Source organism: Monodelphis domestica, chromosome 5 (assembly GCF_027887165.1).
Source record: "Monodelphis domestica isolate mMonDom1 chromosome 5, mMonDom1.pri, whole genome shotgun sequence".
In the NCBI taxonomy this organism is placed as follows: domain Eukaryota; kingdom Metazoa; phylum Chordata; class Mammalia; order Didelphimorphia; family Didelphidae; genus Monodelphis; species Monodelphis domestica.
The window spans coordinates 199,580,850-199,595,514 of NC_077231.1; the positions used below are offsets into that span (position 1 = coordinate 199,580,850).

Consider the following 14,665-nt stretch of genomic DNA (forward strand, 5'->3'; position numbering starts at 1 on the left):
ATCTCGAGGTGGAGGGGAGCGGGGCGGGGTCTGGCCGGGCGTATCTAGAGGGAGGGGCTGCCCTCCCCGCCTTCCTCCCTGCTCCCATGGCCCCCTGCGTCCCGCCGGCCAGATGCTGACGTGTCCTTCCCTTCCCCACCACGCCTCCGGGCCCCTCCAGACACTACCACCTCCCTGCCCCCGGAAGTCCCACCCTTCAGTTCGTGACGTCACGGCGAATCAGCTCTGTCAGTGCCGCTGGGCGCCCACATCCCGCTACTGGGCCTGGGGGCGGAGCTCCGCCAACAGAGTGTCGATTGGCTTGGGTTTCGATGGACCGGGCGTTCTGATTGGGTGGTAGGTGGCAGGTCTCTGGTGCGCTTGCGCGGCGAGTAGAACGTGTGGCGGCGGCCCCTGTAGCGTCTCCCCTTTGCTTCCAGTCCGGGTGCTGGTGCTGCTGTGGACCCATTCCGTCCGTCTGTCCGTCCCAGCCTCTCGCCCGACCGTAGCGTAGCCGTGCCAGCTTCTTTTCCTCACCCCAGCCAATCGCCTGGAAAACCTTTCTGCTTCATCCATGGCCTCATCCGCGCAGAGCGGCGGCTCCTCCGGGGGACCCGCACTCCCCACCCTGCAGCGGGGCATCGTCAAGATGGTGAGAAGTGGGGCCCGGGGCACCCAACCCTGCAACCCCTCCGACAGCCGGACCCGGGCCCAGGACCCACTCTGATCCCTCCTTAAATCGGAGTCTGGCACAGGGACCCCTTCTGCCCTCCCAGGACGTGGAACCCTATCCCTCGTCCCCAACCCCCATATGTCGGCCAATTGGTGTTGGAGAGGGACCTCCTCTTCCCTCTCACTTCGGAGGCCGAGACAGGAGCCTCTCCTTCCTTTTCCCCCATCGCCAACCCAGCACAGGCACCCCCCCCCCCCCCGGCCCCAATATGCTCAGATGGAACTCTGGGACAGTTTCCCCTCCTTCCCTCTTGTCTTTTGGGACGAGGATACTCTCCCTCTTAGCCCCCCGAACTGGAAACTGAAACAGGAATCCTTAACTATAATCCAAGATACAACTTCTTCCCACCTCCAAACTGGAGTCCAGAATCGAAACCTCTTTGCAAATGCAGAGTTTTTCAGACAAGGACTTCCCCAGTCTTCCTATTAGTTGAGGCCCAGGATACTTTACACTCTGTTGGAGTGTGGAAATGGGGACATAACAGCTTCTTTCCCCAAATCCCCAGTTTCTGCAGTCCTGGATTGGAATAAGATTGTTCTTTACCTCTGACTACCAACAATGACATGTGGACTCAGACATCAGCCTTGCCCCCTAACACACCATGCTTGTTTTAGACTCTAATCAACTCTTACTTGAAACTAGCCTCCCCCTGCTGGTGGTCTTTTCTTTCTCCAATCTATCCAACAAACGTAGAAATGATCTTCCAATGGCATATGTCTGATTGAGACACCCCCTGCTCAAAAGTTTTCAGTAGCTCCTCATTACATTTAAAATAAAATAGAACCCCCTCAGTTTATCATTTAAGGCCCTCCACAATCTGGCTCCAACCTACCTTTTCAGTCTTTACTTCATACTGTTCTCCATTATGAACTTTGCATTCCTGTTAAACTGAACTGTTTAGTCTTTCCCTGAACACAGTTGTCCACCTCTGCCAAGTTCTTTTTGGAGCCTGGTTGTGCACTTTCTTCTGTTTATCAACCTTATCTTCAAGGTTCATTTCAAGTGCCACCACCTTGGTGAAGCATTTCCTGATTCCTCTGTTGATTGCTCTCTGCTTCCTCAGTTTTCCTTGTTTTGTATTAATGTATGTGTTGTATCTTCTCATTAGAGTGTGAGCTCTTTGAGGGCAGGAACTTTTTTTTGTCTTTGTATCTCCAGTGCTTAGTACAGTGGCTTGCAAATAGTGTTTAATAAATGTTGTATTGAATTGGTTGAATTTGAGACAGGAAAGTGTTCTTTCAAGAACAAAATTGTTCTACTGCAAAATGGATGTCCCTTTTCATATGTAGCAATCTAGGATCAGACTTAAAGTCTCAGTCCTTACTTTGGAATTTGTTGATTAAGAGAGATAAGACCTTGGTACACTTCACTTCTTTCTTTTCCCCATAGTCCATTTTGACATTGACTTAGCCTTGGTTTGCTTTTTTCTGGACTCTCCCTGGAAGCCATTTTACTACAGACTTCCAGCAAAAACTTATTAAGCACCTTTTAGGTGATGAAGATACAACAATAATAATTATATATCCTTGCCCATATGCATCTTACATCTATCCTTACATCTCCTGGGGTTAGGGCAACCAATGTGACACGCACAGATGTATAATACATTGAAGGGAGTACTGGGGGAAAAGGAGATATCTATACAGTATACTTTAGAAAAATTTGGAAGGAAGAAAATGTCTTCTGTTGGATGGGGTTTTGGGAGGTAGAGTCAAGGGATCTGGGAAGCCTGTGTGAAAAGGTGGTAGCATCTGAGCTCAGCCTTGAATGAAGATGATTCTGAAATGTGGAGATAAAAGAGTATATTCTAAACATTGTAAGAGCAGGGGATTCTTGCTTGAACAAGGTGGAACTTTTTCAGTTTAACTTTCCAGCTTTTATTTTTTTAGGCTATAGAATTTCCACATTTTGTAATTAATAAAATCTAACATTTCTTGTTTTAACTTTTCCCCCCAGACCTTTCCCTAATCTACTACATTCAAAACACTATAATTTCTGATGGCCTTGTACTTTACTTTGATTAATTGGCGTTCAGACCTAGATTTTTGTCCTTCCAAATTTTATTTTCATGTTTTTAACTTTTTAAAATTTTCTTTATTTGGAGTAGGGTCTTTTTGATCTCCCCAAAACACTGATGTCTGGCTTCTAGGACCTGATATGCTTCCTGTGATCATTTCCGGATTTCTTGATCTTGGTTACTTCTATCTTCTGGTTATTTAGTTTTGTTAAACAAACATTTAGCAAGTGCTTGACATTGCATAGTGTTAAGATTAAAATTTAGTTTCTAGTAATAAAAGTATTATATTTTTTTGAGGTTTATTTAAAGATTAAGAAATAAAGAAAAATACAAAAATAAGAAAGCACGTGACTAGGAGGGCCAAAAAGTCCCATTCACTTACACTACATCTTGAGAGAAGTGTGTGCTTTGAAGCGGAAGCAGGAAGAGAGACCTCAGTAGGCTTTACAGCCAGTTTAAATAGAAATTTTGATCTCCCCTAGGTGGGGATCTCAGTGAGATTAGAGGGCATCTTGGGAACTAGAGCAAGGATTTGTGGGGATTGAAGTCCAGGGTCAAATCTCCATTTTTACAATAGTAGATTGACAGCTGGCCTTGGAGTCACAAATAATTGAGTAAAAGTTCTCTGACATGCTGGAGAAGTCAATTACCTAACCTCTTAGTGAACCAGGCAACACTAACACTGTCACTCAGTATCAATGGAGTTCCCACATCAAGTGTACTCTGTGACAAATAAGAAAGCTTGTTCCTATTCTCACACTCCCTTTCCTCTTCTTCATCCCATCAAATGCAAGGTATAGTTTTAGGGACTGAATGAAAAGATGAAATAACACAATACTTGCCCTTAAAGAACCGTTTTTGGTTTTTTCATTGGTGGCCTAAATAACATATGAAATGTTATTATAAGCCATATCTACCATACTTCTATAGACTAACTTTTATTCTTGCAAAGAGAATAAGGGAGAGTTGAGAGACCTTGTGGTGGTTGGAAAGCTGGCCTGTAGAGTCCTGAAGATTTAGGTTAACTGTCTCTGTCACATGGTACCTTTGTAACTCTAGGCAAGTCTTTTGACCCTTTGAGTCTCCTAGGCAACTCTTCCAGTTGAGGTATAGTTAGTTGCTTATCTACATTGGTATTGTTTCCTCACCTGTAGTTTCCCTCACTACTGAATCACAGGTTTGAACTCTTTCTGCTGCCTCCATTCCCTTTCCAAATGGAAGATTTCCTCTTTCCTTGATTTCAAAACATAGTGTTTGTCACTGAAAGGACATGTAGAGAACATCTAGATCTGCCTCTTCTTTTTATACATAGGAAACTGAAGCCCAAAAAGATTTAAATTATTCAAGATCACATATGCATAAGATTTTGAGTGGCAGAGCTGGGATTCTAATTAGAGAAGGGTCATTGGCTTAGCATCAGAAGTGCCCACAAAGGCCATTTAAACTAACCCCCTCATTTTGGACATAAGGAACATGAGGCTTAGAAATGTCACTTGTTCATGATCATTTAGGGAGTGCAGGTGCAGGAATTGAACCCTGGTTTCCTGGATCAAATTTCAGTATTTTTCATGTTATTTTAATGTCCTGTACTTTTTAGAAGTATAAAAGAAATTATATTCCAAATTTAACTTAATCCCTGTTTTCTTATTTTTATTTCCCATACTCTTCCAGTACCTAATAGGTAGAAACTCAATTAACAAAAAAATAATCAGAAGAAAATCTGATTTTTTTTGTTTTTATCTATCATAAATTTTTGCCTATGCTAAGAATTAACCCAAAAGATTGCCTAAACCTACTTAATATTTAGCATAATCATCATCACCACATATATATATATATATATATGTATATATATATATATATATATATATAGCTTTGAAGGTGTGCAGATCACTTCATGTATATATATTATCTCATTTAGTCTTCATAACAAATCTGTAATATAGTAACTGTTGTTATCATCTCTGTTTTACAGGTAAGGAAACAGCCTGAGAAGTTAAGAAACTTGCCTGGGTAACTATAGCTAGAGAGTCTGAGGGGTCTAAGTTAAATACTCTGTCCACTGTGCTATGATGCTTCCATGGCATATTGCATGTAATAAGGGCTTTATAATTGTCAAATTGAATAGCATAATAGGAACACTAGGCAAGAAATTAGAGAGATCTAGTGAATAATGGGATTTGGGGCAAATCCTGTCAATTCCCTTGACATCAATATAATGACATTCTGTATAATGAAGAGGTTGGAGTAAAGGAATATTAAGTTCTTTCTACTGTTGGTGTTTTCTTCAGGATTCAGTTTCCTCGTCTGTTAAATAAGGTGGTTTCATAGTCAATGATTCCAAGTGGCTTCATTAATTTTCTCCTCTAATTTGATAGCTTTTTCTTTTTGCCATATTTTTAAAAATTATAATTGTATATAATTGCATTTCTCTATCAGATTATAAATTCTGTGAAGACAGAGAACCTATTTTAGATAATCTTTGTATCTCTTCTTGTAATTATAGAACTTTTGGGTTTGCAGGTGCTTAATATAGAAATTGACCCTAGAGACACTATAGTGAAGTGCTATAGTAATTGAAGTTGGCAGCACAGTTTTCTTTGTGACAACCTTTTTAAGCCTTCTCTTCCTTCTTCTGCTCCTTGGCCTTGTCAGTCATTTAGGCAGCTAGCAATTATTAAGATCCTACTGTGTGCTGAACTTTGGTATATACAAAGAAAAGCAAAAAACTGTCCTTTTACGAAGCTTACAGTCTAATGGGAGAGAAAACAATGTGTAAGCAATAAGTATGCAGGGCAAATTAGGGATAGTCTCAGAAAGAAGGCACTAAGATTAAGGAAAACTATGGAAGACTTCTTACAAAAGATAGGAATTCAGCTGAGATCTGAGGAAATCATTAGTTGGAGTGGGAACGGCATAAGAATCCACAGTACTTACCTAGTGTGTGCCAGGTATAATGCTAAGTATTTTTTTTGATGCTTTCAACAACTCTGTGAAGTACTATTATTATCCTCATTTTACAGTTGAGTAAACTGAGACAGACAGGTTCCAGGCATGAGGACTGCTATGAAAATGCTCAGCCAGGAGGTGGAATGTCACCTATAAGGAACAGTAAGGATACCATTACTAGATTGTGGAGTACTTGGAAGGGGAAGTAGGATATAAGGAAATTGGAGAGGTAGAAAGGGGCCAGGATTTGAAGGGTTTAAAAGTCTTTTTAAAGGTTTTTAAAAAGTCTTTTTAAAAGTTTTTAAAAAACATTTTATATTTGATCCCAGAGGTGATTGGGAATGATTAAGAATATGGAATAAGTGATATGATCATATCTATACTTTAGAGAGCTCAATTTGACAGTCAAGTGGACAATGAACTGGATTAGGGAGAGGTTTCAGGTAGGGAGATAAACTGGCAGACTATTGAATTAGTTCAGGTCTGTGGTGATAGCATCAGAAGAAAGAAGGGGATATGTAGAAAGAACATGATTTGGCAGCTGATTGGCTGTGGGGTTTGAGCATCTGACTGTGGAAGGATGTGCTATATTTACTCATTCTCCTTGCATTAGAAGCCATTTGAGATCAGTGAAATTGGCAATAATTGAATTAGGGAAAGGATGGGAACATCTTGTTGTAAGTGACATGAGTAGAGATACAACCTTCAGTTGGTTTTGTGTTTAAGAGAAGGAATTTTAGATTCATTATTCAGGTAGAATAATGTCTTTGAATGCTATCTTTGTGTGGTTAGTGTAAGAAGACTATTTGGGGCACTTGGGTGGCTTAGAGAATAGAAGGCTGGGCCTGGAGTCAGGAGAATTCATCTTTCTGAGTTCAGTTCTGACCTCCGATACTTGTTAGCTGTATGACCCTGCACAAGTCTTTTAGCCCTGTTTGTCTGAGTTTCCTTATCTGAAGACAGGCATGGCAAACCAGTATTTTTGCCAAGAAAATCCTAAATGGGGTCATGAAAAGTTGGACACAACTGAAACAAACGACAATAAAGAAAATTTTTTTAGAATTGAGGGAACAGGACATGTTTATGCCAGACCAGAAAACTCTTGCCTAGGATATGTAATGTGCTTGTAAATTGAGGTCCTTTCTGCTCTTCTGCTAGGCATGCCCGAATTTACTTTGAGTGCTATTTTTTCCAGTGATATTGGGGTTAATTGGTATGTATCATTACAGAAAGGTAGAGCCCTATGCTAGGAGAATGAGGTAAAAGTACTTTCATAATAGGAAAACAGGTGCTGCTTTCCTGTGTACCTCTTGCTCTGTCCTAGGAGAATGAAAACTCTTTGAAGGAAGGGACTTTTACTGTAGTAGGATGGAGGCTCTGGGAACAATACTTTTTAACTTTGTTGGATACGTAGGTATAGTAAGTTGTTGGAAGGCAGAGGATATCTGTGGCCTCTGACAAGGAATTTTTGCTCATGGTTCAAAACCTAGATGGAGGCTATTTTTTTTTTTAATTTAGAGATTTTAAAATTTAGAAAATAAGAGAAAGACATAGGAATGAAGAGGTAAAACTTTCTTCATTTTACAAACTGTAGACTAATAGAGGAAGCAAAGGCTCAGAGGATGGAGGAGAGGAAGCAGAATTACTATTGGATTAAGATTTGGACAGTGAATTGACAGAAACATGTGGGAGTTGCTCCTCATTGAGCAGCCCCTGTAAACTAGAAAAGCAAGCTGAAGGTTTCTGAACCTATGAGTTCTTCTGAGGAAGATTTTAGGAATACTAGGCTTTCCTTGACAAAGAAGAAAGCTGTCAGCTATTGTTGGGACAAATCCCAGGAAATTTGAAGACTTCAAAATCTATAAGGGGCAGTTAGGAAGCACAGTGAATAGAGTGCCAGGCTTGGAGGCTGGGGGATGTGGGTTCAAATTTGGCCCCAGATAAGTCCTAACTATAACCCTTGGCAAATCACTTAACTAGGATTTCCCAGTCCTTGCTGCTCTTGTGTTTTAGACTTGATACTTTTACAACTGAGATAGAAGGTAAGGGTTTAAAAAAAAAAAGCTTTAGAAAGGTATATATTTTCCCTGTTTCTGTGGACTGTGATTATTCTTTATTTGTGACTGAAATAAAGTACAGACTGCCATATGTCTTCACTTGATTGCCTACTAACCTGTTTTTACTTGTATGTTTTCCTGAGGTTGGAGCACATAGACTGTTTTTGGAACCCTGGAGTGATTTCCTTGGTTCTTCATTTACCAAGATGAGTGATACCAGCCTTTGGTCTGAGGGGTTAAAATAAAGAATAGATATGGAATTCTCTCTTCCACAACTCCTTCCAGCCATTTCCTATACTCACCTGACATATAGAAAGGGGCCAGGAGTGCTTCTGTGCTTAATGGTATTGTTAAATTTCCTTGTGGATAGCTTAGTGGAGGTTTTGTTTCAGTACATAACAGTTTAAAGTGCTCACCATGATCTGATTGACTTTAGTTATTTCTTATTTTTCAGAAGTGGGTGATGGGGATGTATTCAACAAATATATTAAAAACCTACTGTGCTCAAGGTGCTAAGCTGGGGAAATAAAAAAACAAAACAAAACAGAACAGAACACCAAACAATTTCAAATCCATATATCCAGTCCTTTTTTATAAGCTCTACTCTTTCATCATTAAATCACCTGTTGAACATTTCTAGTTGAATATCTCAGCAACACCTGAAACTCAATCTATTTAAAATGGAGCCCATTAACATCCTCTCAAAAGCAGCCCTTCCACCTAAAATCTATGTTTATTGTGAGTATTTGTCCTTTCATCCAATTTGGCTGGATTGGTTTCAAATTGGAGTGGTGTCAAATTAAAATAGAAATGGGTCAGAGAAGCACAAATTAGCATTATCAAAGCTATAATTTTTATTTTTATTTTTTTAAAATTTATGTTGTTTATGTATGTTATTTTTATGTATGTTTATGTATGTATATTTATGTATGTTATGTTATGTTATTTTTATTTATGTTGTTAAATGTTCCCCAATTAAAATTTTAATTAATGAATTCCCAATTACTATTTTCCTAAATAATCTAGTTGAGTTCCCATAGCCATGAAGTTTAACACCCTATTTAGTTCATAAGTGTCCAAGATAATATTCAAACTCTGGTCATCCTTATTTCAGGTTGTAAGGGTTAAAAATTAAAGTGTTGGATAAGAGTATGGTCACCAGAAATTATCTGGCAAATCTTGGAGTCATTCTTTACTTTCCCCTCCTTCCTCCACCCTGATCCAATCAATTAATTGCCAGATCTTTTGGATTTACTGACACAAAAATCTTTTATATCCATATTTCTTTCTCTCCATTTATGTGGCTACTTCCATAGTTTGGATCCTAATCCCTTTTCTGCAAGACTATTATATTAGCTTTTTAGTTGCTACCTCTGTTTCTTTTCTCTCCCATCCAGTCTCTATACACCTCCCAAAACAACCTTTTGGAGTCTCATCATGTCACTATCCTCTTCAAAAGCTTTCTGTAACTCATTATTTCTAGACTAAAATACAAAACTTTTAACTCTATCTCCTCATTTGAACTGTTGTAGCACTTTGGATTTCTCTTAAGCACTATTTTAATTTGTAGAGGTTACTTGTGGTGGGGTTTCACAAACCTCAGTAGAATACAAGTTCTTTGAAAGCTTATTTCTCAAATGCCTCCCCAGGCCTAGTATGGGGCATTGTACATAGGAGGCAGTTAGATTTTATTAGATGAATTTTTCACTTAAATGAATATAAATAAGTAAAATCCTTTTAAGAGTTCCATTAATATAAATCATTAGTATATTAGAAGATATTCCTTTTTCCTTTCAACAAATGTTTATCAAATATCTGCTCTAGGGAAAGCATTGTGGATAATAAGGTGAATAAGAGCTAGCTCCTTCAGAGAGCTCACTCTAGTAGAGATAAATGTACACAAGTAACAGGAGGATGTAAAAGTAGAGCAAGAGAGGTAAAAAGTTCAGTGAGAGTCTAGAGAAGAGACTACTTCCTGGTAGGATCAGAGAAAGCTTCATGGAGGAGATGGCATTTGAGGTTAGCAATTAATGATAAATAAGAATTGGACTGCCAAAGCTAGCTGTGGAAGTATATTATTGACAGACAGTGAATAAAGAAATGGAGGTGGGGATAACAAGGGATGACTTTGGGGAAATACAGAATTCCACTAATTAAATTCTCTTCAGTAGTGCCTTTTCTTGGGTTACTCTATCCTGTTTTCATGATATGTGACATAAAGGTAGCTGAGGTAGTAAATATATATATGTACATATATATATATATATATATATTCATTATTTCGAGTGGCCTAGTAAATTTAATTGTCATTTGAAACTCATTTAACAAATGTAGAGAATGGAAAAATTGAGAAAGGGAAGAAATATCTTCCTCTCAGTCATAGTTGTGTTTCTTTCAAAGCTAAGTGTGGGATTTGAGTTCCTGAGTTGACTCTTTGGCAGTTCTTGCTCAAATACTAACTACCCTTCTCCCTAGGGACAAAACTCAAGGGAATATAAATATTCAGAATGACTTAAGGTGAAGAACTCAATAGAAACTAGAGCTAATAAATATGCTCTGTCAGCACTGACATGTAATTCATTGCTTTTGGGCAACTATGGCCTTTAACACTTTCCTTTAAAAGCTTGCTTTGATATTAGTGAAAAATCAGTCTCAATGGCCATTGCAATTGCAATGAAATGATGAAGGTGGTTTTATGTAGTGAGTAAAATTAGAGAAATATGCATAAGTATTTCAGGACATCATTTTAGGCTTAGAATGGACAATAAGAAGTAATTAAGTTTAAGTTAAATCAACACAATATTGTTAAAAAAGACTTTTTTTTTCCTTTCAGAATAGTATAGATCTCCACCTGTTAGAGATTACTCCATGTATTTTATGGGAGGCGGCTGAGGAAGAATACTAAGATACTTAGTATAGTTAGTGATACTAAGTATGTATCTATGTGATCATTTTTTTTTTTACTCTGAAAAAGTAAGCATTTTACATTTGCTTGATAAATTGTTTCAGTTTGTCTCTTTCAATCTTTTTCCTTGACAACTTTTTTTCCCCAAAGGTTGTGTGGTATGGCCCTGAGTTTATTGTTAAGAGAGGAATATATCCCTGATTTCTTTTGCAACTACCTTTTTGTTTTTTAGCAGAGAATGGTGTAGAATTGCAGGTTGTGAACATTTGGTGCAGATGTGTTTGGGAGAGTTCACTTATTCTCAGACAAAACTTAATATAATAAATTGCAGTTATGTTTTTCTTACTAGTTTTCATTTTTAGGAAAAAAGAACAGAGGTGTCATATGGCATTAAAAAATTTCAACTTAATTCCTAGCTGTGTGACCCTTAGCAAGTCACTTAATCCCCGTTTCCTAGACCTTACTGCTCTTCTGCCTTGGAACCAACACAGTACTGATTCTAAAACGGAAGGTAAAGGTTTAAAAAAAATTCAACTTAAGCAGTTTTATAGAAGTTAATAAGCATTTAAACTCTAAACCATTTTCAGATGGCATTGTTTCAGATGGCTAGTCTATGGTATAAACTTGGTTTGGTACATCTTCCTGTGTTGCATGCTACTGTTGCCTCTTGCTTTTTAGAGAAGAATGTACTTTTTTTTATCTTAACTTTTTTAAACAGGACTATGGAATATGGGAAGTACCTTTTTTTTTTAAAGCCTTTATTTTATTTGGTCATCTCCAAACATTATTCATTAGAAACAAATCCCCCCTTTGCCACTCACCCCCCCCCCCCCCATTGGCGATGCATAATTCCTTTGTGTTTCACATGCTTCCTCAACCTGAGTCCATTTCCATGCTATTGGTTTCCATAGTAGGGTGTTCATTCAGAGTCTCTCCTCCTTCATATCCCCTCCACCCCTGTAGTCAAGCTGTTGTCCTTACTCCCTGTTTTTACACGCACCATTTGTCCTCTGTGGGTAGTGTTTTTTTCTCCTTGGCCCCTGCAGGTTGTTCAGTGACATTGCATTGAGACTAATGGAGAAGTCCATTACTTTCGATTGTACCACAGTGTATCAGTCTCTGTGTACAATGTTTTCCTGGTTCTGCTCCTTTCGCTCTGCATCACTTCCTGGAGGTCCTTCCAGTCTCCATGGAATTCCTCCATTTTATTGTTCCTTTTAGCACAATAGTATTCCATCACCAACATATACCATAGTTTGTTCAGCCATTCTCCAATGGAAGGGCATCCCCTCATTTTCCAATTTTTGGCCACCACAAAGAGCACTGCTATGAATATTCTTGTACAAGTCTTTTTCCTTATTGTCTCTTTGGGGTACAAACCCAGCAGTGCTATGGCTGGATCAAAGGACAGACAGTTTTTTAGCGCCCTTTGGGCATAGTTCCAAATTGCCCTCCAGAATGGTTGGATCAGTTCACAACTCCACCAACAATGAATTAATGTCCCGACTTTGCCACATCCCCTCCAGCATTCATTACTTTCCTTCACTGTCATGTTAGCCAATCTACTAGGTGTGAGGTGATACCTCAGAGTTGTTTTGATTTGCATCTCTCTGATTATAAGAGATTTAGAACATTTTTTCATGCGCTTATTAATGGAATTGATTTCTTTAACTGAAAATTGCCTATTCATGTCCCTTGCCCATTTATCAATTGGAGAATGGCTTGATTTTTTGTACAATTGCTTTAGCTCTTTATAAATTTGAGTAATTAGACCTTTGTCAGAGGTTTTTGTTATGAAGATTGTTTCCCAATTTGTTACTTCCCTTCTAATTTTGGTTGCATTGGTTTTGTTTGTACAAACCCTTTTTTATTTGATGTAGTCAAAATTATTTATTTTACATTTTGTGACTCTATGTCTTGCTTGGTTTTAAAGTCTTTCCCTTCCCAAAGGTCTGACATGTATACTATTCTGTGTTCACGTAATTTACTTATAGTTTCCTTCTTTATGTTTAGGTCATAAACCCATTCTGAGTTTATCTTGGTGTAGGGTGTGAGGTGTTGATCCAGACCTAGTCTCTCCCACACTGTCTTCCAGTTTTCCCAGCAGTTTTTGTCAAATAGTGGATTTTTGTCCCCAAAGCTGGGGTCTTTGGGTTTGTCATAGACTCTCTTGCTGAGGTCATTTACCCCAAGTCTATTCCACTGATCCTCCTTTCTGTCTCTTAGCCAGTACCAAATTGTTTTTATTACTGCTGCTTTATAGTATAGTTTGAGATCTGGGACTGCAAGGCTCCCTTCCTTTGTATTTTTTTTTGTCATTATTTCCCTGGATATCCTTGATCCTTTGTCCTTCCAAATGAACTTTGTTATGTTTTTTTCTAATTCAGTAAAAAAAATTTTTGGAAGTTCAAAGGGTATGGCACTAAATAGATCAGTTTGTATAGGATGTTCATTTTTATTATATTGGCTTGTCCTTCCCTGAGCAGTTAATGTTTTTCCAATTGCTCAAGTCTAGTTTTAATTGTGTGGAGAGTGTTTTGTAGTTGTGTTCATATAGTTCCTGTGTTTGTCTCGGGAGATAGATTCCTAAGTATTTTATTTTGTCTAAAGTGATTTTTTTTTGAACATTATTTTATTTGGTCATTTCCAAACATTATTCATTGGAGACAAAGATAATTTTCTTCCCCCCCCCCCCCCCCAGCCAACGCATGATTCCACTGGGTATCACATGTGTTCTTGATTCAAACCCATTTCCATGTTGTGGGTATTTGCATTAGAGTGTTCATTTAGAGTCTCTCCTCATTCATATCCCCATAACCCCTGTAGTCAAGCAGTTCCTTTTCCTTGGTATTTTTACTCCCACAGTTTGTCCTCTGTTGTGGATAGTGTTTTTTCTCCTAGATCCCTGCATATTGTTCAGGGATATTGCATTGACACTAATGGAGAAGTCCATTACTTTCGATTGTACCACAGTGTATCAGTCTCTGTGTACAATGTTTTCCTGGCTCTGCTCCTTTCGCTCTGCATCACTTCCTGGAGATTGTTCCAGTCTCCATGGAATTCCTCCACTTTATTATTACTTTGAGCACAATAGTATTCCATCACCAACATATACCACAATTTGTTCAGCCATTCCCCAATTGAAGGACATCCCCTCATTTTCCAATTTTTGGCCACCATAAAGAGTGCAGCTATGAATATTCTTGTACAAGTCTTTTTCCTTATTGTCTCTTTGGGGTACAGACACATCAGTGCTATGGCTGGATCAAAGGGCAGACAGTCTTTTATTGCCTTTTGTCTAAGGTGATTTTGAATGGGATTTCTCTTTCTAATTCTTGCTGCTGAGATGTGTGGGAGATATATAGGAATGCTGATGACTTATGTGGGTTTATTTTGTATCCTGCAACTTTGCTAAAGTTGTTGATTATTTCAATTAGCTTTTTTGTTGATTCTCTAGGATTCTTTAAGTAGACCATCATATCATCTGTAAAGAGTGATAACTTGGTCTCCTAATTGCCTGTTTTAATGCCTTGAATTTCTTTTTCTTCTCTAATTGCTACTGCTAATGTTTCTAGTAAAATGTTAAATAATAGAGGTGATAATGGGCATCCTTGTTTCACTCCTGATCTTATTGGGAATGCATCTAGTTTATCCTCATTGCAGATGATGTTTGCTGATGGTTTTAGATATATACTATTTATTATTTTTAGGAAAGACCCTTCTATTCCTATACTTTCTAGTGTTTTTAATAGGAATGGGTGTTGTATTTTATCAAAGGCTTTTTCTGTGTTTATTGAAATAATGATGTGATTTTTGTTGGTTTGCTTGTTGATGTGGTCAATTATGTGAATGGTTTTCCTAATATTGAACCAGCTCTGCATTCCTGGTATGAATCCTATTTGATCATAGTGAATGACCCTCCTGATCACTTGCTCTGGAGTCTTTTTGCTAGTATCCTATTTAGGATTTTTGCATCTGTATTCATTAGGGAGATTTGGTCTATAGTTTTCTTTCTCCATTTTTGA

General features: G+C 38.4%; 1 protein-coding gene across 1 annotated transcript in view; it reads left to right on the plus strand.

Annotated features, from left to right (window-relative positions):
• Positions 1-357: 357 nt before the first annotated feature.
• SND1 (staphylococcal nuclease and tudor domain containing 1) overlaps positions 358-14,665 on the plus strand; it is a 547,109-nt gene continuing 532,801 nt past the window's right edge. The window contains exon 1 of the mRNA XM_001366193.5: positions 358-631. Coding sequence (XP_001366230.2) covers positions 554-631 — 78 coding nt within the window. The 5' untranslated portion in view covers positions 358-553. The remainder of the gene's footprint in view (positions 632-14,665) is intronic.